We start from the raw sequence: 25,294 nt of genomic DNA, 5'->3' as shown, positions 1-25,294 counted from the left end.
CACTGGGGCCTGCTCCCATTGCAACATTTACGTTTTTATACTCTAGTTTCAGAGTCTGGTAGACCCAATGGCATTTTGATGTTTATGGTCGCTGAAATTGCTTTTGAAAATGTTATGATGTATGATTTGAATTGTCACTTTACTGATATTACGCAAATTTATATTGTGGACTGATATTCAAATGTATTTGGAAACATAATTGTAAGCATTATAGATATTGTTTGAACATTATTTTGGCAGAACATTTTGAAGCAGTGACCTGTGTAATTTGATAGTATTACAATGTTAAAATAAAGCTTTTCCTTTTCAACAGAATGTTTCTGGGTTTCATTGATTAACCCTGTTGACTCCACATGTTGTTTCATTGCATTGTAACATGGTTCCTGTTTCAGGAAAACTCACCGGTCAGATTTAGTTATTGAGGTGAGGACAGAGGAAAATCCTTGCAGAGAGATGGTCACACCAAGATCAGCAAGTACATGTGTAGGAAAGAACTGCATATGCCGGTTTAAATCAACGTTAGACACAAAATTCTGGAGTAACTGAACGGGACAGGCAGCGTCTCTGGAAAGAAGGAATGGATGATGCTTCGGGTCAAGACTGAAGAAAGGTCTCGACACGAAACTTCACCCATTCCTTCTCTCCAGAGATGCTTCCTGTCCCGCTGAGTTACTCCAGCAATTTGTGTCTATCAGCAGGTACATTATTGCTTTTTTTTGTATATCCCTCACCAGCATCTTTTGAAAAAGTTGTTCTCTGTGGATCTGAGAGATGAGCAGCGAGAGAGCTTTATTATTTTCAAATTATGCATTCAAAGCTACATTTTCCAACTTTGCAAATGTCTCCTGTGGAAAGTATTCTTCTCCATTCTTGGCAGTCAATCAGGATTGAGGATGAATTGCATCTAATCTGGTTTTACAGATTCTTAGGTGGTGGTCAACACAAGAGGGCGTGTGGTTAGTTTGTGCAGTGGTGTGCTCTGTCGCAGGCTTTCTGGGTGGTCCCAATACATGGCTCAAAGGTTCTCCATGCTATCCTGAAAGCAGCTTCCCCATTAAGTGCCAAGGGTCATTGGAGTCATTGGGGATGTTGCAGTTCTTGAAAGAAACACTCAGTGCTTCTTTGGGACTGTTTCTCTGTCACCTGGTAATCTCCACCCATTGCAAGGGTCAGAACAGAGTATCTGCTTCGAGATACTGGCATTAGGTGTGCAATGATGTTGCCACCCAAACGTGGCCAGCTGGTCCTCAGTCCCAGTGTTGTTGGCCTGAGAATGGACACTGACATTGTTTTTCCTTCCAGTGAAATTGAGGGATTTTACAGGCAAAGCATAGGTGGTAATTTCCCAATGATGCATGATGCCAGCTGCAGGTACGCAATGTCTCAGAAGCAGAAGGAAAGGCAGGACTCACTGCTCTAGGTAGACAACGAATTTGTGACAGATCTGAGATCTTGATCTTCAAATATCCTCTTCCTCAATTGACCAAAAGGCACAATAAAGGCCAAACAAGTAATGACAGATTATAAACAGTGGTCGCAACAGGTTCCTTATGGAGATTCCAAAGTAATTTATTCTATAATATCTCTGTTGTTGCTCTTAGTTAATAAAAATCCTTGAGGAAGAATGCATAATTCATGGTGAACCCAGACTGACTGAAATGGACTGAAAATTCCAACTATAGATCCTGGGGGGATCCTAATGTCAATGCTGAACATTTCAAACAGGCCATAACCTGAAAGGAGATCTGAGGGCATTTATATATACAAACACGGATTTGTCTTCTGGACCCTTACAATGTCACTGTAGATTATATCAACACATAAAAAACTGGAAGCTAAGATATGTTTACTCCTATCTCCGACAGTTGTTTGAAAGTGTAAGTTTGAGAAAGACCCTTTAGAATGCTGATAATCTCAAATCACAGTGGTGCTGCCTCACAGCGCCAGAGACCCAGGTTTGATCCTGAGCTTGGCTGCTCTCTTTATGGAGTTTGCACATTCTCCCTATGACCTTGTGGGTTTTCTCAGGGTACTTTGGTTTCCTCTCACATCGCAAAGACAAGTGGGTTTTCAGGTTAATTGGCCCCAGTAAAAACAAAAATTGACGCTAATATGTGGGGAGTGGATGAGAAAGTGGAATATAGACCTAGTGTGATCAGTTAATCAATGGGTCAGCATGAACTTAATGGGCCAGAGGGCTTGCTTCCATGCTGTATTTCTAAACGGGAAAAAAAAATTAAACTTTTTTCCTCAACTAAATTGTCATTGTCACACTAATGGTTGCACATCAAACATTAATATTGGACTACTTGTGGTTCCAGAGCATTTTCACAATGAAAATAAAAGAATCAAAAGAGAAAGTTACATCACTCAATTGTCAGTTACATATTGTCATGGGTATGATTTTTGGATTGTAAAAAAACAAGGGCTGGAAATAGACTTTAGCAATTAAATCCTGCCCAAATGATTCAGAGTTAACGCATTAGGAATATTTAAAATTAATAAACGGTTTACAAGGGAACTGCATGCAGGGTCTATCCCCTGTACAGGGACAAAAAAATACATGTGCTTATCTGTCAAAGGACACAATTATGGGCCTGTCCCACTTACACAACTTTTTCGGCGACTGCCGGCACCTGTCATAGGTCGTTGCAGGTTAGCAAAAATTTTCAACATGTTAAAAATTCAGCAGCAACCAGAAAGCCGTTACGACTCTGTGGGCGACTGAGGAGACTACTCATGACCTTACTGGCGACATGTCGTGGGGTGAAGCCTGTATGGTCGTGAGTAGTCGCCCAAAGAGTCGTACCATGTTCTGGTCGCCGCTGGATTTTCCTGTTAGGGTCTCCCATTATAGTTAATTTTCTATCCAATTTGCACAAAACCCACACAGTCACAGGGAGAATGTGCAGACTCCGCACAGACAGCACCTGAGGTCAGGGTTGAACCGGGGACTCTGGCACTGTGGGGCAACTGCTCTCATCAGCTGTACCACCCTGATGGAATATATTAGATCAAAGGTGAGATAGCAAATTGGATACAAAATTAACGGTGGTAGGTAGAGTAACATTGAGAGGTGCTTTTCATATTGGAGGCCCTTATCCAACGGTGTGCTTCAGGGATCAGTGCTGGGTCCCCTGTTGTTTGTCATGTATATTAATGATTTGGATGAGAATGTAGATGGCATTTTAGTAAATCTGCAGACAATTCCAAATTTAGTGTAATTACAATCAGCTGTCCACAGTGCACTGATAAAGGATAAAGGGTACAACATTTGGTGCAAGAAAAAGTCTGACTAAGATAGTTCAAAGATCCACAATAAGGTAGATGGAAGGTCAAGACTGCACTCTAGCTGGTGAGAGGATGGTTCAGTTGTCTTATGACAGCTACAGTTGCAAGAAACTGCCCCTGAATCTGGAGGAACGCGTTCTCAAACCTCCGTGCCTCTTGCCTAAGAGGTGACCTTAAATACATTTATAAAATCATGAGGGGCATGGATTGTGCATATGGTCACTGAGTTTTTTCCACGTTAGTCAAATCCAAATCTAGAGGGCATGGAGTTAAGGTGAGAGATAAAAGATTTAAAGACGATCCGAGGGGCATGTTTTTCACACAGAGGGTGGTGGGGGTACACGGAACAAGCTGCCAGAGGAGGTTGTTAGAGGTAGGTAGAATTACAACATTTAAAAACACATTTGGCCAGGCATATAGATAAGAAACCATTACAAGGGATCGAGGCCAAATGCAGGCAAATGTCATTAGCTCAGATAAGAATCCTGGTCAGCATGGATGAGTTGGGCTGAAGGGCCTGTTTCCATGCTGCATAACCCTATGAATGCAAAACTCTGACATAAAAATCACCTCCTTGATATTCAATACCCTTACCATTCTCAAACCTTGAATATTTTGCAATGGACCAAATGATCTAACTGAACAAGTGCAAAAATACAACAACCATAAAAGTCAGAGGTTAGATAACCTGCAAAATGATTCATCTCCTTATTTCTAAAAGCTTTAGGGCATCAATCAAAATGCAATCGAATACCTTCCATTTGTCAGGTTGAGTGCAATTCCAACTGCTCTAGGTCTGAAGAAGGGTTTCAGCCCGAAACATTGCCTATTTCCTTCGCTCCTTAGATGCTGCTGCACCCGCTGAGTTTCTCCAGCTTTTTTGTGTACCTTCGATTTTCCAGCATCCTTCTTAAACACTACTCTAGGTATGTTTGTATCATCCATGGCAAAGGCTACTTGATTGGTAACTCAACCCAGTACTTAGAGTCATAGAGTGAAACAGTGTGGAAACAGGTCCTATGGCCCAACCCGCCCACACTGGCCAACAATGTCCCAGCTACCCTAGTCCCACTTGCCTGCACTTGGTCCATAACCCTCCAATCCTGTCCTATCCATGTACCTGAACAACTGTTTCTTAAACGATGTGTTAGTCCAAACCTCAACCACCTCCTCTGGCAGCTTGTTCTATACACGCACCACCCTTTGTATGAAAACATTACCCCTCGGATTCCTATTAAATATCTTCCTCTTCACCTTGAACTTATGTCCTCTGGTCCTTGATTTCCCTGCTCTGGGTAAAAGACTATGTGCTTCTACCCAATCTATTCTTCTCATGATTTTGTATACTACAAGATCTCCCATCATCCTCCTACGCTCTGTGGAATAGAGACCTAGCCTACTTAACTTCTCCCTATAGCTCCCACCCTCTGGTCCTGGCAACATCCTCGAAAATCTTTTCTGAACCCTTTCAAGCTTGACAATATCTTTCCTATAACATTGTGCCCAGAACACTTTTCAAGTGTTACATCTTCCAAAGTGATTCATCATAGCTCATCAAGACTTCTTTGCTAGGAGCTCTGACCCCCACAAGTCTTCTTCTTGCATATGGCATGCACATCCTAAAGTTGTAAGACAACTTGTTCTGTTTGATCTTCTGTTTGTGCACGCCAGGTTGATTGCAAGCCAGGGTGGACCACGTGAAGGTTGCAATCTCCCACCCCAACCCCACTAGTTATCCAACCTAGGAAGAGAGGGGGGCAGGTATACAGGAATACCATTCACTGAAATGTCCTCTTCAAGTCATAGAGTGATACAGTGCGGAAACAGGCCCTTCGGCCTACACTGGCCAACATGTCCCAGCTACACTAGTCCATTTGGTCCATTTTGACATTGGAAAACATATCACCATTCCTTAATGTTACACCATAAAAAGCCTGGAATCTATCAAAAAACTCCATGCGAAACATGGACAAAATGACAAAGGCATTTAAATACAGGCCTAGCCACTGATGCACACAATCAATGCGCAAAACATGAATGATTTTATGCATTCTTTGGAGTTTAACATTAGTGTCTTGACACAGCTATTCTCAACTGTAGTAGTTATCGATGACCTGTGAGAAATAATCCTAAATACTTGTATGACAATTCAATACGTACATGGTAGGGGTTTTCTGCATTGAAAGTTGATGGACGCCCTTCTCCTTCTGGAATGGTGTCATTTGCTGTTTGTTCTAGGCTTGCATCTTGAGCTTGCACCTCAGTGGTTTCTATGTCAACCTCAGCTGGAGCTCCCAGAATTTGGCCAAATTCATCCACTGGACCAGGGTTAAAGTCAAACTCGTAGTAGTAAGGGTCAGGTATTTGAGGTCTCTTGTGATCCACTGCTCTTTTCTTCCTCTGACCCTCTGTGAAGACAAGAGTAAATGCATTGCAAATTGTCTAGCTTCAAACATTTAAACATTTTAAATGCTAACATTAATGTTATCAATTTTCAGTACTTTATTTTTCTGCTATAGAGTGTGATGGTTCAAAGAGCTATGGAAAAATAATCCATTAAGCTCTTATTTAAGTTTACAGCCACAAGTCACTTTATTAAGTAGAAAAATACCAAAGAATAAATAAAACTGGATTTTTTTTCAGTTTAACCGATAAAAATCGTAAAAAATATTACTGAATGCCCTTCTGGAAAATGGATTTTTATTCATATTCATCAATAAAATTCTATGCTGACAATAAATGTCAACCAGAAGTTACAATTTCATTTATTTTGGTTTAAGACCATCACACATTGCTTTCAACATTCTGATTAAGCCTTCTGATGGATTCCATTCGCCCAAGGGATGGCGGTGAAAATGTCCAAAGGAATAAAAACATGGTTGGAAATGGGCAAAGAACACAGAGATATTGGTGATTGTGTGTAGACTGTGTCAAAGAAAGAATTAATTAAGGAAAAGCTTGAGGTCGGCTGTGATTTTGATTGCAAAGCACTTTAAAATAGACCAAAAGTTGATGCCGCACTTCATCAAAGTTTGTTTGTAATCACTGCCAATACCTGAAATAAAATCAAAACAACACTGGAACTGAACGAAAAATGGAATAGAATAGAAAATAATAGAATACTTTATTTTCACATGTGACAAGTCACAGTGAAATTCTTTGCTTGCAGACCTTGCCAAGGTATGCAAATAGTCACTCATAAAGGGCGCTTACAAAGATACAAATGACAGTTTCAAATATATTCTCAGGAAGACCTGAGAATAGTGGCAGAGCTGCCACTTCACAGCACCAGCGACCCTGGTTCGATCCTGACCTTGGGTGCTGTCTGTGTGCACGGAGTTTGCACGTTCATCCCTGTGACCCTGTGGGTTTCCTCCAGGTGCTCTGGTTTCATCCCACATCTCAAAGATGTGTGGGTTTGTAGGTCCATTGGGCTCTGTAAATGGCCCCTAGCATGCAGAGAGCGGATGTGAGAGTGGGATAAAATAGAACTAGTGTGAGCGAGTGATCGATGGTCAGCGTGGACTCGGTGGGCCGAAGGGCATGTTTCCATGCTGCATCTCTAAAATAAAATAAGCTTTGCAAGGGCTCCCTCACTGGTGCAAGAATCCATTTGACATAGGCACAGACTAAAGATACATGGAATTTAATTACTCATATGAATACTCTGCAATCGGTCCATCTCATCCTTAGATAACAACCAACCGTATAAGGAATTACCTAATAATAATTGTCATGAATAGTCCTGAACTATGCTGTCTGCTTACATTCACTCATAGATTAATGAAGTTGCAGGTTAAACTGCCCATAACTAGACCAGAAATTCGAAGGACGCTGGCCATTCATTTAATTTTATTTATCATTGACGTTCCAACACAATCATTTTGATTGCAGGAAGGTAAGACTTGCTGATGAATGCGTTCAATCTAACCTTTGGTTGAGTGAACCACTCCGTCATCTTCACTATGAGATGGGAATCAGTTTCTAGGTTGAAAGCATAAAGCCCCAAATTCAATGTTGGGTCTTTACATTGATGGAGGTGTGAATTAATTATTACTTGTTTTGAGAAGATCTTCTTATAGGTTTCACCCGAAAATACAGTTTATTAGATCTGACACCGATCCTATGTCACTTGATAATCAGAAGAATTAGGGTAAACAGTCGTGCAAAACTCTCATCGATGTTACCTTTGGTGTAAGTTGGACGAAGCCAGTAAATAGGGAGGTCACCACATAGTTCCAAAACCTTAGGACTCAGGAAGGCATGGTCTTTGATCGGTTGCTCCGCAGCCACCCAGATAAGAGATTCTTCTTCAAACTTTGCAGGCATGATTTCATCTTCCTTAAATTAGAGAACAGTAAATAATGCATTGCATTTGGTTATCAATTATTAAAAAATAATGTAGCTTTCAACTGTCTGCAATGTTATTGTCACATGGAATTCTAAAGGGAGCTCCACTGTTAATGTTACACTGAAGTCCTCTTAAAAATTGTGATTTATTTCCTATTTCTATGGTCCCAAGAAATAACCCCTCTGTTGTAACAATTTGGTTTATAATACTGCATATACTACCAAACGGGAACATTTTCTCAGATTATATAAAGCTGCTGTGCCAAACAGCATCCTGCACTACAATAAAGCAAAGCTGATCAAACAGAACCATTGATGGGTCTTTCAGTGTGTAGGAAGGAACTGCAGATGCTGGTTTAAACCAAAGGTAAATACAAAATGCTGGAGTAACTGCGGGACAGACAACATCTCTGGATAGAAGGAATGGGCGACCAGTCTGAAGAAGGGTCTTGACCCGAAACATCACCCATCCCTTCTCTCCAGAGATGCTGCCTGTAGCCGCTTAGTTGCTCCAGCATTTTGTGTCTATCACAGGTCTTTCAGCTCAGCCACGATTAGGCTCATTGCTTCAACCCGAGGTGTGCTGCAGTTTCCAGTCGGCTCTGTAATATTTCACAAACCCTGAGGTGGAGACAAAGGCAACTGTGACCGGCCCTCAGATATTCAGACAGCAGAGCACTCAGCAATCAACTGGTTGAATGATCTTTTTTGAAATGATTCTTCCAGAATAGCCGGAATTACCTCCATATTACCACAAGATGGCGACATTGGCACAGGAGTGACTGCTTTGATTCACTTGCAAAATTGATAGTTTGCAACCAATGTTAAATTCCTGCAATCCTACTGCTTGCTGTACTCTGAGACAGGCTCGTGCTGAAGATATTGCATAATTCATCCCCCCACAAATGCACATTTATTGCATAGCTGGAGAAAGCACCACCACTTGATAAACCACTTTGTCAAAAAAAAAATCACGAAAACTCTAATTGACTGGAGAGAGATTTCTGAGTATTTCCTTTCAGGCATCTCTGAAACAGGGTTTGGTGTAACGACACATGAAAAGGGCACCTTGTATTGCTCAGACAGTCATAAAGACATGTCTTGCTCTCGCTTAAAGGTCTTGTACTCAACTATCCCGAAGTACATTGTCAGCTGGTGGCAATTTATTTGGCAATTCCAGGTAAACAAAACTTGAGCAAAGATGGAAAATATCAGAATTTGTTTTTTCCTTTTTTTCACAAATGTATGAGCATTGAAATTTGTATATGCCATCAATTATGTATAAACATTGCTGTGCCAATGATTAGATTTTGGAGAAGGCTTGAAAATGTATAAACTGGCAGCCAAAAGCTAAAAATATCCAATTAAAATGACAAAAGAATTCAGAAGATTAATAATCATAGAACAATAACATATTGAAGTGCATGTTTCCTGGAATGAGTGCAGAAGGTTAAAACTGCCACAAGGAATTGACTTCTTGTTTTTCTCTCAGCCTAGTAATGAATTACCATTAAATATATTACTTTTCTTAAATATATTACTTCTCTTTAATTCTCTGAAACCAACCTACAGTAAAAATCTACTGCATGCTCTTGAAGGTGAGAGAAAAAAAAATATTCCAATACTCTCACATTACCCTTTAAAAAAAAATATGCTGTGTACCATGTAGCATTTAGACATATTTTGTATTAACAGCAATATTGTCTTTAATCATTGCACTGTAATTCCCATCATGTTTCTTCAAGGTGTTGGCATGTATTTTGCACTTTAATTAAAATTGATGCTTGATAGCAACATGGTGACTGATTGCCAGTTTTTTTCTGTCAGATTTATTTAATGCTCTGTGATTTTGACAAGACCATTACCTTGTTTCCCTTTTTCTCACAACCCTCTCTTCCTTACTCTCTTGTCCCCATAGCCCCCTCTCGTATTCCCCTCTTATTCCTGACTCCATCTCATCATCCATCACCTTCCTTTCATTGGACATGAACCTCTTGATAATATTTCTTTGGGAATCATCCATTAAAGTGCAAGTTGAGAGACCACCAATCCTGTCAACAAACTTCTAACTGCCAAGCTTGTACCACTTCTGAGTTCTCATTATTTTTCCACCCTGTCAGTTCTTTCACGACTCAATAAGCCCTTCAAATTATCCTTTTGTCCTCTGATTATTTTCAGATCATATTTGTTCTTTCTTCATTCCAGGTATTTCAATTGACAATGATCAGTGGGCTCCCATACTGATCCACCACTCTGCAGTGCCGACATTATGCCTTCATGTGATCCCTATTAATCTGCACCTCAGCAGATGATGACTTCATTATATTGGAGATACAGGGAACTGCAGATACTAGTTTCAAAAACAGAGATAAAGTGCTGGCTGGAGTAACTCGTGGGTCAGGCAGCGTATGGAGAACATGGCTAGGTGACATTTCGGGATGGGAACCTTCTCCAGATTGATTGTGGAGGTGTGTAATATGTTAAAACATTAAAGCAGGCGAGGTAGGGGGGAGGGGGGGGGGGGTGATAGGGAGATAGTGGACAAATGCAAGAGATGAAAAGGCAGAAGATGTGAGATAAAAGATTGAAGAGTTGTGAATTGTGAAGCTGGAGAATGAATGCAGGTGGAAGAGGAGGGGGAGCAGCAAAACAGGTGCAAGTCTGGGTAGGCTGCAGGGGAGAATAGGGATGGGGGCAAGGGGAGGTTTGAAGGAACAAGGAAAGGGGGGAGGGTTTGGTGGTTACATGAAATTCAATGAGCATTCATGGGGGTGTAAGATGCCCAAGCGGAATATGAGGTGCTGTTCGTCTAGTTTGCATGTGGCAATGGAGGAGGCCCAGGACAGAAAGGTCAGTTTGGGAATGGGTTCCCATTCCCTGGTTATAATGGTTATGAGGTTATAATGGTTAGCAGCAGAGAGATCCAGCAGGCCTAAAAGCAAGTGTTCGACAAAATGGTCACCGAATCTATGCTTGGTCTCGAGTGGTGGAGTAGACTTGATGGGCCAAATGGTCTAATTTTACTCATATCACTTATTATCCTATGATCTTATGATACATCTTCACTTATGATCTTATGATCTTATGTGGGATCCATCTATAACAACAGTGGAGAATCCACGTTTACTAAAGAAAAAGGACATCCCAGATGTCATGCAGGATGCAGAAGGTAGCCCTGATGCAGCTGTTGATTTAGCGGAGAAAGATTGGGGGGGTGGTGCCAGGGTACACCTGGAACAATGACTGATTGACATCACTGGCAAAAGACAGGTAGTGTTGGGGCCCTTGCGGGTGCCCATGGCTATATCTTTAACTTGGGAGAAAGTGAGAGGGGTCAAAGGAGGTGTTTTTATGGGTGAGGCCAAGTTTTGCCATGAGGAGGTTAGTGGGGGGAAATTAATAGGGTCATTGTTGGAGGAAGAAGCAAAGGGCCTTAAGACGTTTTATTGAGGAATGGACGTGTAAAGGGACTGGACATCCATGGTAAAGATAAAGCTACGGGTGCCAAGCAATTAAAAGTTATTCAAGAGTTGAAGGTGTCTTGGATGTGTGGTGTCTTGGATGTAAGTTGGATGGGACTGGACAAGGATGGAGTCAAGATATTTGTAGATTAGTTCTGTGTGAATGAAGCAAGCAGAAACAATGCGTCATTATATTTCCCATTTGATACACGAGGGATCACTCGATCAAAAAAATAATCTTATGCCTAAAGCTGAAATCATTATTCCACTTGATCTGATAAATGTTTTATGCAGTATTTACAAGAATAGTCGATTTTTTTGTATCGTGTCATGACTGATAGAAAAATATAAAAGCAAATAATAGCCAACTTATATATTCTCTGTTAAATGAAAACCAAAAACTACAGATGCTGGAAACACTCAATGGGTCAGGCAACATTTGAGAAAATAAAAATGTTACTGACATTTCATGTCGAAGATCCTGCTGAAACATTAACTCTGTTTTTCTATCTGCGTGATCTGATAAGTACTTCGAACATTTCTGTTGTTATCTTATATTCTACATTTTTGATTTACCAACCAGTGATGCTCAGACATTTACCTGCACAGCAGCAGTTTGGGTTTAATACTACAACCATAAAGCAAGAGACAAAAACAGATTAACTTTAGTGGACATTGTTCTTCCGTGGCCAAACCACCAAGACAAACAATGAGAACCAGATGTCTACTTTGGAAGTTCTCGGTGTTTTTAATGGGTGTTTCTGATGCTCGGAACACAGACAATTGTTTGATGGAACTACAATATGTTACCTTAGGTCAAACAAGTGAAAACAAAATATGACATCAAAGCTATCATACTTCAACAGTTATCAATGTCATTATCTCCAAAAAATCTTGAGATAAATCAGCAGTTAACCACAATTCTAAATAAAAGACCCAGCAGCTCATATCAATGGGTCTGGCTAGGGTTTCTTACAAACTCTCTGGTTTAATCTTCTCTCAGACACCATGAGGTTTCAGTTTACAAAGTGTAATTCATCACATTTCCCTTTTAACCTCTCCTTGATGAAACCATCAGATCTTTCAAATCCTTATGGCTTCATGTCAGATGCTAGACATTCACCTGTGTTCCTCACACGTTAAACATCACAAATCAGGTGAATGAATATATTTCTAATTTCATCGAATCCCTTTTGAAAATTAACTATTTGTCTTTGTCATAACATTCAACATTAAACCCAAGCTGGGGTTCCCTTGGGATAGTATTGGAAGTATTTGAGGTTCGGTTCCTTTGGATAATCTTGTGGTTAAACATTTACATGATCACCGTGTTATCTTTAAAGCAGGTTTTCATTTTAGTCTAAACCATTATAAATTGTTTAGATTTCTACTCCCGCCTCCTATCAAAGTTTCCCTGTATTCACCAGCATACTGAAATGAAGTTCAATAAAACATCAAGCCAGTTAGGTAAGTATTTCTTCTGTCTCACAACCATTTCAAATGGTAGGTGAATCGAGGACCAGAGGACGTAGGTTTAAGGTGAAGGGGAAAAGATATGGTACAAATCTGATGGGTAACCTTTTCACACAAAGGATGGTGGGTGCGTGGAACAAGCTGCCAGAGGTGGTAGTGGAGGTGGGACTATCCCAACATTTAAGAAACAGTCAGATAGATACCTAGAAACATAGAAACATAGAAATTAGGTGCAGGAGTAGGCCATTCGGCCCTTTGAGCCTGCACCGCCATTCAATATGATCATGGCTGATCATCCAACTCAGTATCCCGTACCTGCCTTCTCTCCATACCCCCTGATCCCCTTAGCCACAAGGGCCACATCTAACTCCCTCTTAAATATAGCCAATGAACTGGCCTCAACTACCCTCTGTGGCAGAGAGTTCCAGAGATTCACCACTCTCTGTGTGAAAAAAGTTCTTCTCATCTCAGTTTTAAAGGATTTCCCCCTTATCCTTAAGCTGTGACCCCTTGTCCTGGACTTCCCTAACATCGGGAACATGGATAGGACAGGTTTGGAGGGATATGGACCAAACACAGGCAGGTGGGACTAGTGTAGCTGGGACTTGTTGGCCAGTGTGGGCACGTTGGGCCAAAGGGCCTGTTTCCACATTGTATTACTCTATGGCTCGGAATAGAATGGGTTAGAGAGTCTAAGTCATACTCATTTCCACAATGTTTTTTCAGTCAAACTTTCTATGCCATTTCTTCCAGATGCTTGTTCACGGAAAGCAACTCCATTCCGCAGTGCTAGTTGAATGTGTTGCTAGTATTGGGATATTGGCCAAGCTAGCAGAAGGTACAGCATATTTTCAAGCCTTAGATTTAGCAAAAACAGCAATTTACTGTGTTTTTAGTGATATGCCAAGTCTATATTTAAATTTCAGGATGCTGAGCTTCACTTAAAATGGGAAATTTATTCAGTGTTCGAGTATCAATGGAAGAAATTCAGGAAGGACAACTAGAATGAGAAAGGGTATACACGATTTGTGTAATACTCTTCCACAACTGTACCCATCTGATAAACTAGTTCAGGCATCATTAGATCCAAAGATCAGTGCTTACAGGATAAGGTTCAACAAGAAAGCAGGGACGATGCTGTCAGTTCTTGCATGTAGCTCCCAGATAGGACTATCTGGGAGCTCCACATACATTTATCACATGCCACAGCTCTAATTTGAAGCACCTAAACTTTTCACACTAACACTGTACGGTACTGAGGTTGTTGTCATAAAGAACTTTGTAGCTACAGTACAACTCTCCCCTGTAACATGAATCTTCACCCATCAAGCGACAAGATCTGAATCCTAATGCCCCTGCCCCACTTAGGAAACCTGAACGGAAACCTCTGGAGACTTTGCGCCCCACACAAATTTTCCGTGCGGTTCCCGGAGGTTCCCAGAGGTATTTGTCAGTCTCCCTACGTGCTTCCACTACCTGCAACCTCCGGCAACCACCTGCGACCTCCAGGAACCGCACGGAAACCTTGCATGGGGCGCAAAGTCTCCAGAGGTTTCCATTCAGATTTCCTAAGTGGGACAGGGGCATTATAGCAATGAAGAACTACAACTTGTAAGAGAAAGAAAATACCAAACTTAACAATTGTGGGAACTCTTAAAGCAAAGGTTATTTGTGGGAATCATTGCATTGAGTCGTATGGCTGTTTTGAGAGCTTTTTCTTCAGTGGATCAGAGGCAGGATCGCAAAGCACAATGGGATACTGCAATGTTAGGGATGAGCACCTATGGCAAAATAACCAGTTTCCCCCTCAACCACAACACTGAAGACATCTGATCCATTACTGAAGATTCAAGGTCTTCAGCTTGACGGATTCCCTGACACAGTGCCAGATTAAGACAGGACCCTTAATTAAAGGATGTCATTTTAGGAAGGAGACGAGGAAACATTTCTTTAGTCAGAGGGTGGTGAATCTGCAGAAGTCAGTGGATATTTTAAAGGCAGAAATAAATAGATTCTTGATTAGTACAGGTGTTAGAGGTTATGGGGAGATGGCAGGAGAATGGGGTTAGGAGGGGGAGATAGATCAGCCATGATTGATTGGCGGAGTAGATTTAATGGGCCTATCGGCCTAATTCTACTCCTATCACTTATGACTGTATGATCTTAAATTACACCCACCCACTCTTTCATCATAGTCAATTCTGCTCAAAAGTGACAGCGCATGTGGTTTCTGAAGCATGGCTAACTTTTACTTGTAGCAGCAATGACCCTGGAGCTGCATGGCACTACATGTCACTGCCTTGCACCTGTCTCCTTCAGTCAGTAAGCGCATTAAATCCACAGAGGGACAAGGTACAACTATCCACTGCACAATTTGCATTTCTGTGTCTGACAATCCCAGTTAATGATCTGTTTTGAATTTTAATTGGAGCCTGTAATACACAGAGAACAAATGTTAAGCAGAAACATTTCTAGGCCATAGTGCCTTCATTGGGCTGCTCCAGTGGTGAATCTGGGTCGCCCTAGCCATTTGTTCTTTTACAACACCACAACAAGAGTAAATAATAACACTGACTTTGGGCAAACCCCATGTTTAGTTTATTTTAGTTTATTTTAGAGATACAGCATGGAAACAGGCCCTTCAGCCTACCGAGTCCACACCGACCAGTGTTCCCCACATATTAACACTAGCTACACACACTAGGAACAATTTACACATCAAGCCAATTAACCTACATACCTGTACACACTTGGAGTGTGGGAGGAAACCGAAGATCTTGGAGAAAACCCACACGATCACGGGGAGAGCGTACAAACTCCGTGCAGACAAGCACCAGTAGTCGGGATCGAACCCGGGTCTCTGGCGCTGCAAGCACTGCAAGGCAGCAACTCTACCGCTGCGCACTGTGCCACCCATGTGCTGTGCTGAATAATATGCCTCGCCTTAGCTTCTGAATACGTTGAAGGAAAAGTGAAAACAGCTACATTTGTGCTTCAGGACACTAGTTGTAAGAAGTTACATATAAAACTATGAGCTTCTGACATTCCAGTAAGTTATTTTCTTCCTATTTCAAAGAAAAAAATGTACATCAGTACCCTTCATACATCATGTTTCAATTCTCAGAAAGTAGCCACATGACGACTGACCCCATGCTCCGCCTTGCTGTTCAGATATGCCAGTGAGCCAGATTCCACCTTTAAGTTTGTCAAAACTTCAAGCCACCAGAATTTAATACATGTGTACGAAAGAACTGGTTTAAATCAAAGGTAGATACAAAATGCTGAATAACTCAGCGGGATAGGCAGCATCTCTGGAGTGAAGGAATGGGTGACGTTTCGGGTCGATACCCTTCTTCAGACTGATGCCAGCAGTGGGAATTCAATACATAAAAGGAAAACACACATGAAAGGGCCATCTCTGGTTTTTTTTTTCCCCATCCTGATAAGTCAATATAAATATATTATATTTTTTTACTGAAATGCAATCTTTTCCTTTGGTCCAAGTTGTCTCTATTATTGACACAAAGTCTTGGAAAGGCATTTTCAAAATTCTCAGTTTATATTTTTGAAAACTTGCTTGCTGCTAAAACAGCATTTTTAATACATTTTTTTTCTTGGCTCATGTCTCTCAAATATATCTCTCAGATTTCTGATCTTTCCTTACATCTAATTTGCATGAACTATAGAAACATAGAAACATAGAAAATAGATGCAGGAGTAGGCCATTCGGCCCTTCGAGCCTGCACTGCCATTCAATATGATCATGGCTGATCATCCAACTCAGTATCCTGTACCTGCCTTCTCTCCAGACCCACAAGGTCTACATCTAACTCCCTCTTAAATATAGCCAATGAACTGACCTCAACTACATTCTGTGGCAGAGAAACTATGTGTTTCTTATTCCATCAGTTCCTTAATACCTCAGTGATTAATGTGTTTGGAGCCATTTATTTACAGAATTACTTCATTGCAAATACAACTCTCAGATCTGTGCTTTTCCAAATAATTTGGGTTTTCTGGTTGTCACAGATAGAGGAGGCTATCCAGTTGAGCAAGATTCACTCAGGGTGCACCCATGATTAATGGATTCTTCATTGAATTATCTGATGGTGAATGATTAGAGCCCTGAATCAGTGGATCTCTGTGCCAGTCAACATGGAAGAGAAAACTAGAAACAAATAGATTATTTCAGAATATTTTCTAACTCTAATAATCTTATTAATTGTGAGGTCACGGTCAATAGAAGATGTAATAAAGCAGCTTTTCTATGGCAGTTTTGTGCAAACACATATAACTGTACAGCACAGGAACAGGCCCTAAGGCCCAATATGACTGTGTTGGCTCTGAGGTTAATTTAAACTAATCCCACCTGCATGCACATTGTTCACTTCCCTCCATCCATTGCCTAGTCATGTGCCACTATAAATTCCTCTTAACCATTGCTATCATATCTTCACCCCTGGCACCATGTTTCACTCTCTGCGTAAAAACATGTCTCACAAATCTCCTTTAAAATTTCCCATCTCACCTTAAATCCAGGATTCGGGGCAAAGACTATAGCTATCTAACTGTGCCTCCCATAATTTTATCTATTTCCATCAGACTGTTTCTTAGCCTCCAATGCACCATAGAAAACAAACCAAGTTTGTCCAATCTCTCCGTGCAGCTAATAGTCTCTGACCCATGAAACATTCTGGTGAACCTCTTTTGCCACCTCTCCAAAGCCTTCAGAACCTTGAGTGACCAAAACTGCTGCAATGTTTCAAATGTGGCCCAACCAAAGACCTCTACAGTTGCAACATGACTTCCTGACTCAATGCCTTGGCAGACAAAGACAGGTATATTTTACAGCTTATTTTCCACTCTATCTACTTGTGTTGCCATTTGCCTTGGCAGACAAAGACAGGTATATTTTACAGCTTATTTTCCACTCTATCTACTTGTGTTGCCATTTGTGTTGCATGGACTTGCACCCTAAGATTCCTCGGAGGATAAATGCTCCTGCCATTTACAGTACACTTTTCTCTTGCATTTGACCTCCCAATGTGCAACATCTCACACTTGTCCAGTTTAGACTCAATTTGCCATTTCTCTGCCATATTACAAACTAGTCTTTATTGTGTTGTACCCTTTGACATTCTTCATCATGATCCATAACACTGCCAAAGTTTGTGTCGTCTGCAAACATACTAATCAGCCCACCGACATTCTCATCTATATACAAATCACACGCAACAAAGGTCCAAGAATTGATCCCAGGCAATTATTAAACTGCTACCTTCTCTGGAATTTAAAACAGGTTTGAGTTCCTAGTTCTAAAGAATGGTCATTGATTTAAAATCTTAACGCGTTGTGTCTCCCCCTACAGATGCTGCCTGACCTATTGCGCATTTTGAGGATATTATATAAACCGGTTGATTAAAACACTATAAGTAAGGCTGTTGAGGTAAATATACATCTGCAATCCCCTCATAACTGGAGCACTCAAGCAGCATTCGGTTCAACAACATTGTCCTGTGAAATGGCTGTGTGGAAGTCCAGCAAAGAAGATACCAGTCTCAACATCAAAGGTTTCTGAACGTTTCATCGCCATTGATTTTAATAAGGGACATTTCTGTACTGACATAGTTTCAGACATCTAAATATGATGTATGTAGACACTTACAGATCACAAGTGCACGCTCAGATATACAAATATAGAAATACAGAAAAATGCCTGATTATGAAATACCTGTTTATGAATGTCATTGTCCAATGTTGCCAATAGCTAAGTGTCCATTTTGTGCATTAATTGTCACTCCCAGAGAAACCATATTAAAAATGTAACTGCTATGCCTAATAAATGTCTTGCGATTTCAATTACATTACTCCCATGTGTTCTGAAGAGGTCCCTGTGTCTTATGCATGTACCTGTTGGATGACAGTGCATGAAAGTTACTACAGTGTGCATGATTTCCAAACAGTTCTCTTATATCAGTCACATCCTTTCTTATATCAGAACATATTTTGGCCAAGTTTCCCCTTGCTTTATCTTTTCAGCGTCGTATTATATGTGCCATGAGGATGACGCAGTATGCCACTGAATTTCCAAGACTCCATATGACTAACCTGTTGAAATCCATACTTATCTACTTTTAACCATACTGTTTTTCTACTGACAACTCTACTTTGCAATGTCAAAGAGGTTGAAATTGTCTGTCAAACATCACTTTGATTCATTGGTGCATAGATCTCTTTGTATAGTGCATGCTAAAATAAGTCTGCCTTATGTACCTATGGGCAGGAAGGAACTGCAGATGCTGCTTTACACTGAAGATACATACAAAATGCTGGAGTAAAGGGCCTGTCCTACTTGGGCGTCATTTGCACATCACGCAGGTGGTGCGCCGAGATTTTGTGAATCCCAAAATCCTGGGGCGCTGCGCGCGACCGCGCGTCACTGTATGTATTCCGTAATGTATTCCATGCGCGTATCACGTGCGTGGTGACGCATAAATTATGTCGCGTAAATGATGCGCAAATGACGCCCAAGTGGGACAGGTCCTTAACTCAGTGGGACAGGGATAGATAGATAGATAGATAGATAGATAGATAGATAGATAGATAGATAGATAGATAGATAGATAGATAGATAGATAGATAGATAGATAGATAGATAGATAGATAGATAGATAGATAGATAGATAGATAGATAGATAAGGAATGGGTGTCGTTTCAGGTCATTGTGGTGGAATGTTTGAAATTTATTTCGGGCCCGTTAGTATGTGATCAAATGTAAAATCTTCCGCTATCTTTTAAGCATTGTCTGAGCAATAGGACCTGTATATTTTGTAAACTAACAAAATCCGATTTTTCTTTGGGCCTCTCAATCTGATTTAAAGCTGACTAATGTTGTACGTTATATGTTGTACTGCAGCATGTTATTGGATAGTGAATAATTCCTCTTTATCTTCAGCCCCATCTGTAGAAAGAGGAAAGATCCTTATTAATAATCATTCACATCAGCTTCGTGGCAAAATAATTAATATATAATAAATGATAAACATGCTGTGAATTAAGCATTTGTACAATTTTGCTTTCAAATTATTCAATTGGCCAATGTGTTCTTGAATTAACAACAAGAAGGACCCTTACCAATGTCAGCTTTCCCTTCCATATCTTTAATCCTCTGCACTTCCATGAATTCGAGGCAAAGTGAATGTGGATTGTTCTTCCATGCTTCCGATGATGCACCTTGCTGTTTCTATTCACCCTTATTTGCTTTTCTATTCTGTTGGTTAAATGCAGTTTTTTATTCTTCTTGGCCTTTTGGTATATGTTCCTCTTTATCTTCAGGTTATCAGGCAGTTTGACACAAATTCTTTCAGTCTTCTTCATTCTTGGCTTGGTCTCTTATGGCTTGATATGAATTGTGGTCATCATTGGCTTCCTCCCAACTAGTTCAGTTTAGTTTATTGTCAGCTGTACTGAGGTACAGTGAAAAGCTTTTGTTGCGTGCTAACCAGTCAGCAGAAAGACAATACATGATTACAATCGATCCATTTACAGTGAGTAAGATACATGATAAGAGAATGAAGTTTAGTGTAAGGTAAAGCCAGCAAAGGATAGTCCAAGGGCATCAAGGAAGTAGATAGTAGTTCAGCACTGCTCTCTGGTTGTGGTAGGATGATTCTAGTGCTTTGACCCTTAATCTTACCACATCATCACTGACTGAAGTACTTTCTACCTAGTGATTTGAAGGAATCAGGGGCTTGTAGTGATACTGACTGCCCACTTGTACTGTAATCACGTATATGTTAGACAAGCTACAGGTTATCCGAGATATATTTCAACATTCATGCTCTAAAATGTTTTCGGTGCCCACAGGTCAGGAATTCTCACTCATGGTTCTTTACTACCTGCCAGTTTAATAAAAATCACATTAAATTTTCAATTAAAATCTTAATTGCACACAGTCCCTCAAATCGCAACTTTTTTTCCTGAAATCCTGAGCTGAAAAGTGTTAGGTGACTAGTCAAAAATTAAAGTCTAATTAAACATCACTTTCTTGAGATTAGTACATGTATTGAGCCCTCATTATGTCAATTTTCAGGCTTGCCACTGACATTATTTAAGGTGCCACCTCTTTCTGTCTCATATGAATAGAATTTGCATACCAGTAATCCCATTAATTAGTCAGGTAGGTTCTGGCTACTAATAATAGACAAGGGCGAAGGTATCATGCATTGCGGTTGCTCATTTATAATACTCACTGCTACCCTGACATGTGCAAATTGTTCTGATTTAAAAAAGAACATGATTATAATGAAAGAATCCCGAGCTGAACTTGCTCTATAAACCATTAGTCATTCCCTGGCCTGCGATGTTAGCAGGGATTAACCTGTTTAGTTTAGTTATGCAGTGCGCACACCAGGCTTTGCTTTTCATTTCTAGCCTTCCCACTGGGACAGGAGGTTAGCAGACTTCAGATGCTTTTTCTCGGCTGTCCCACTGTATGAATTTCAGAGTAAGTGAACAGCTAGGCCAGCGTCTCTTTCGAATCTGAATGTCACACTCAAGGGGAAAATCTTACCCTGCAGCAAGCAGCATCTTTGACTGATTGACAAGGCAAAGAGGTCTGGGGAAATTAAGGAGCCTGCAAATTATGCGTACATTCAGTTGAAAGATGCTGCAAACCACAGCTCCAAATAGCAGTAACAGATTCAATTTCTCCTTTGAAAGATGTTGTTACCTGGGTCTTGCAGATCTTAAATTATTAGAAATTCAAATTCACTTAACACCTACAAGTTCAAATGTAACCGCTTCTGTTTTCAGATTCTCGATATCCAGCAGGTGCGCTTTAGCTTGTGCTTTGATGTAGCACTTCTCTCCTCCAGCGAAGTGAATTCCTGTGATTCCCTGCACAATAGAAATTACCCGCAGTTAATAATCTATATGCACGTCAGCAGCTCTGCACAATACAGGGAAGAATGATATGAAAGAAGCGGAACAAAAATGCTACATCTACAAATGTGTTGTCAGATTTTTGAGGAATAAGCAGCCATGGGTAAGTAGCACTACATAGGCCTCAGAATTAGAGCTTGGTGTGCAAGCCCCACTCCGGAGACCTGCACACCTTATCTAAGATGCACTGAGGACATTAATTAAACTAGGATCCTGCCTGCCCTATCGGGTGGATGTAAACATTTCCATGGCACTAATATTCCAGGTAATATGATATCTCCCTTGCCTTGTGACCAGTATCTCCCAGATCTAATACCACATTAACTGATTATTAGGGGAATATCACATATTGGGATGTTTCTGTGTCCTGATTTCCTACACCACAACATTAGCTACACTTGAAAACAAAATGTCAATAATTTTAACATATGTGAGATTATGGTAGGCACTATGTTAATGCAAATACGTTCTTTTTTAGCCCTATTCTGTTTAGCTCTTTAAATGCACCATTAACTGCATTAACATCTTTTTTTTAAAGTATTACATCTAAGTAATGTAATGCAAGTAATTAATGTAAGTACGTTTATTGGCCAAGTATTCATATACAAGGAATTTGCCTTGGTGCTCTGGCCACAAGTAACAACATGACATATAGTGACAGTTACGAATGACTCAGTAAACACTAAACATAATTAATAATAATAAAACATTAATGATAAAACACCATTGATCAAGCATGTAAACCAACAACATGCCAGACCAAAAGGGAGGCTAAAGATTTTTGGCTGTTGAGTAGAGCAACTACTCGTGGATAAAAACAGTTTTTATGTCTGGCTGTGGCAACTTTGACAGTCCTGAGGGAAGTGATTCAAAGAGTTTGTGGCCAGGGTGAGATGGGACAGAGATGATCTTGCCCGCTCGCTTCCTGGCCCTTGCAGTGTACAGTTCATCAATGGAGGGAACGTTGCAGCCAATAACCTTCTCTGTTGATCGGACGATTCGCTGCAGTCTCCAGGTGTCGTGCTTGGTGGCTGAGCCAAACCAGACCATAATGGAGAAGGTGAGAACATACTCTACGATGGCCGTGTAGAATTGGACCATCATTACTTATGGCAGATTGTGCTTGCTCAGTTGCCGTAGGAAGTACATCTCTGTTGTGCCTTTTTGACATGAAGTTATTTTATGTAGAATAACCAGAAGACAATTGGTGAAGTCATGTTGCAAGTGCATTTTTAGTTTTTCCCCCCAAGGTCATCAGAGTGCACTGTGGATGGCTTGATTGTGTTGATGTATATAGTCTTTTCTTTGATTGGATAACATGCAAACAAAATCTTGTCATTGTACTTCGGAGCATGTAACAATAATAAACTACACTACACTAAACTAAACTAAATTGAATTAAATGAAACAAAATTCTGGTAGACACAAAATGCTGGAGTAACTCAGCGGGTCAGGCAGCATCTCTGGAGAGAAGGAATGGGTGACGTTTCGGGTCGAGACCATTCTTCAGACTTTAGACTGACGAAGGGTCTCGACCCGAAACATCACCCATTCCTTCTCTCCAGTGATGCTATCTGACCCGCTGAGTTACTCCAGCATTTTGTGTCTACCTTCGATTTTAACATTAATCTGCAATTCTTTCCTCAATGAAACTCTGCCTGCCCATGGCTAAACATTATTGACCTCAAACAGGCAACTGGCATTCTTACCCAAAGAGGAATCAAATGTTATTGGAACAATACAACATGGAACTCAATGCTGGCTGCGGGATTCTAATACAGCTTCCAAGAAACCAGAAGCAAAGCTCGTTCTGCCCAAGGGCAGCAGGTGAAAAGCAACCTTTCCTGCAGTTTTTAAAGGAAACACAACCACCACAGAAACTGAAATGCAACTGAATTTTTGGAGTCAGGAGGGACAGGCATGTTTTACTTTGCTCCATTCAAATCCTTTCATCAGTTACTGGCTACTGAATGGCTCTCCACTATATGTGTCCCTCCCCTGGATCAGATATTCCTCCTTAAACTTTGACTTCTAGCTGATAATGTAGCAATCAAATTCAGTGCACACTTAGATGTAAAAATAATTTCAGACGATGATGGGTTATTGTAATTCTTTATGAATCAATATATATTTAATAAACTAGAGGAGTTAATTTGACTAGAAACAACTTAGAAACATATACCACCTTGAAGGTGATAAAATCATCCCAACACATCCAACAAAACCATTGTTAAACAAAAAATAATGTTGAGACAGCTATAAAATAAAAACAGAAACAGACAAAAGGCAGATATCCCAAGGACAGGTTAAAGAAGTGGGTTTTAGAGGGTGCTTTAAAAGAGGAAAAGGGTTACAGAGGGGGGAAGACAAAGGGAGAGAATTCAAAGGGAGGGAATGAGAATGAGGCCCGTCTGTAGCAGCGACTATGGATGAACAAAAGGAGGACGACTGACTGAACTTTTTTGCCTTCCATCAAAGTGATCATTGTGGTGGATATTTATGTTAAGTTCTATCGATCTTTTAATTGTATGGCTGCATGGTAACTCAAATATCACTGCATGTGACAATAAATGTGAATTTGAATTTGAATTTGAATTTGAATTTTCAAGAGTTGTGCTTTTGGAGTGTGAGGCAAAGGTGCCAATAGCTGAACAATTGCATTTAGGAATGGTATCAGACAGTATCAGAGGAGTGGAGATATTGTGGATGGCTACAAAGCTGGAGAAATTACAAAGAAATGAAAGGACAGACCACAAGCGTGTTCACAAACCATGATGATAATTTTAACAAGCAATGTGGCTTAACCAAGCACAGGGGTTATGGGAAACTCAGCGGGTGCAGCAGCATCTATGAAGCGAAGGAAATAGGCAACGTTTCGGGCCGAAACCCTTCTTCAGACTGATCGGGGACAAGAAAGGAAAAAGGAGGAGGAGCCCGGAGGCTGGGGGATGAGAGGAGACAGCAGGGCGACTGGAGAAAGGGAGGAGATAGCAAGGACTAACAAAATTGGGAGAATTCGATGTTCATGCCCCCAGGATGCAGACGCCCCAAGCGGAATATGAGGTGCTGTTCCTCCAATTTCTGGTGCTGCTCGCTGTGGCCATGGAGGAGACCCAGGACAGAGAGGTCGGAGATGGAATGGGAGGGGGAGTTGAAGTGCTGAGCCACCGGGAGGTCAGCTTGGTTATTGCGGACCGAGCGGAGGTGTTCGGCGAAACGATTGCCCAACCTCCGCATGGTCTCACCAATATAGATCTGCTGACATCTAGAGCAGCGGATGCAATAGATGAGGATGGAGAAGATGCAGGTAAACCTCTGTCGCACCTGGAACGACTGCTTGGGTCCTTGAACGGAGTCGAGGGGAGAGATAAAGGGACAAGTGTTGCATCTCTTGCGGTTGCAAGGGAAAGTGCCCGGAGAGGGGGTGGTACGAGAGGGAAGGGTAGAATTGACAAGGGAGTTATGGAGGGAGCGGTCTTTGCGGAAGGCAGATATGGGGGGAGATGGGAAGATGTGGCAAGTCGTGGGGTCACGTTGGAGGTGGCAAAACTGACGGGGGATTACTTTATGTATGTGACGGCTGGTGGGGTGAAAGGTGAGGACTAGGGGGACTCTGCCCTTGTTGCGAGTGGGGGGATGGGGAGAGAGAGAGCAGTGTTGCGGGGTATGGAAGAGACCCTGGTGCGAGCCTCATCTATGGTGGAGGAGGGGAACCCCCGTTCCCTGAATAATGAGGACATTTCAGATGTCCTGGTGTGGAACGTCTCATCCGTGGA

General features: G+C 41.1%; 1 protein-coding gene across 1 annotated transcript in view; it reads right to left on the bottom strand.

Moving 5' to 3' along the window:
* Window positions 1-25,294, bottom strand: part of cnmd (chondromodulin) — a 48,116-nt gene that overhangs the window by 9,225 nt on the left and 13,597 nt on the right. Inside the window, exons 4-6 of the mRNA XM_055637401.1 lie at window positions 21,360-21,473; window positions 7,479-7,632; window positions 5,452-5,699 (exon numbers count right to left, since the gene is read on the bottom strand). Of these exons, the coding sequence (XP_055493376.1) occupies window positions 5,452-5,699; window positions 7,479-7,632; window positions 21,360-21,473 (516 nt within the window). The remainder of the gene's footprint in view (window positions 1-5,451; window positions 5,700-7,478; window positions 7,633-21,359; window positions 21,474-25,294) is intronic.

The sequence above is a fragment of the Leucoraja erinacea genome, chromosome 6 (genome assembly GCF_028641065.1).
Source record: "Leucoraja erinacea ecotype New England chromosome 6, Leri_hhj_1, whole genome shotgun sequence".
In the NCBI taxonomy this organism is placed as follows: Eukaryota; Metazoa; Chordata; class Chondrichthyes; order Rajiformes; family Rajidae; genus Leucoraja; species Leucoraja erinaceus.
The sequence above is the reverse complement of the archived record's forward strand: the minus strand, read 5'-3'. Positions and strand labels throughout refer to the sequence as shown.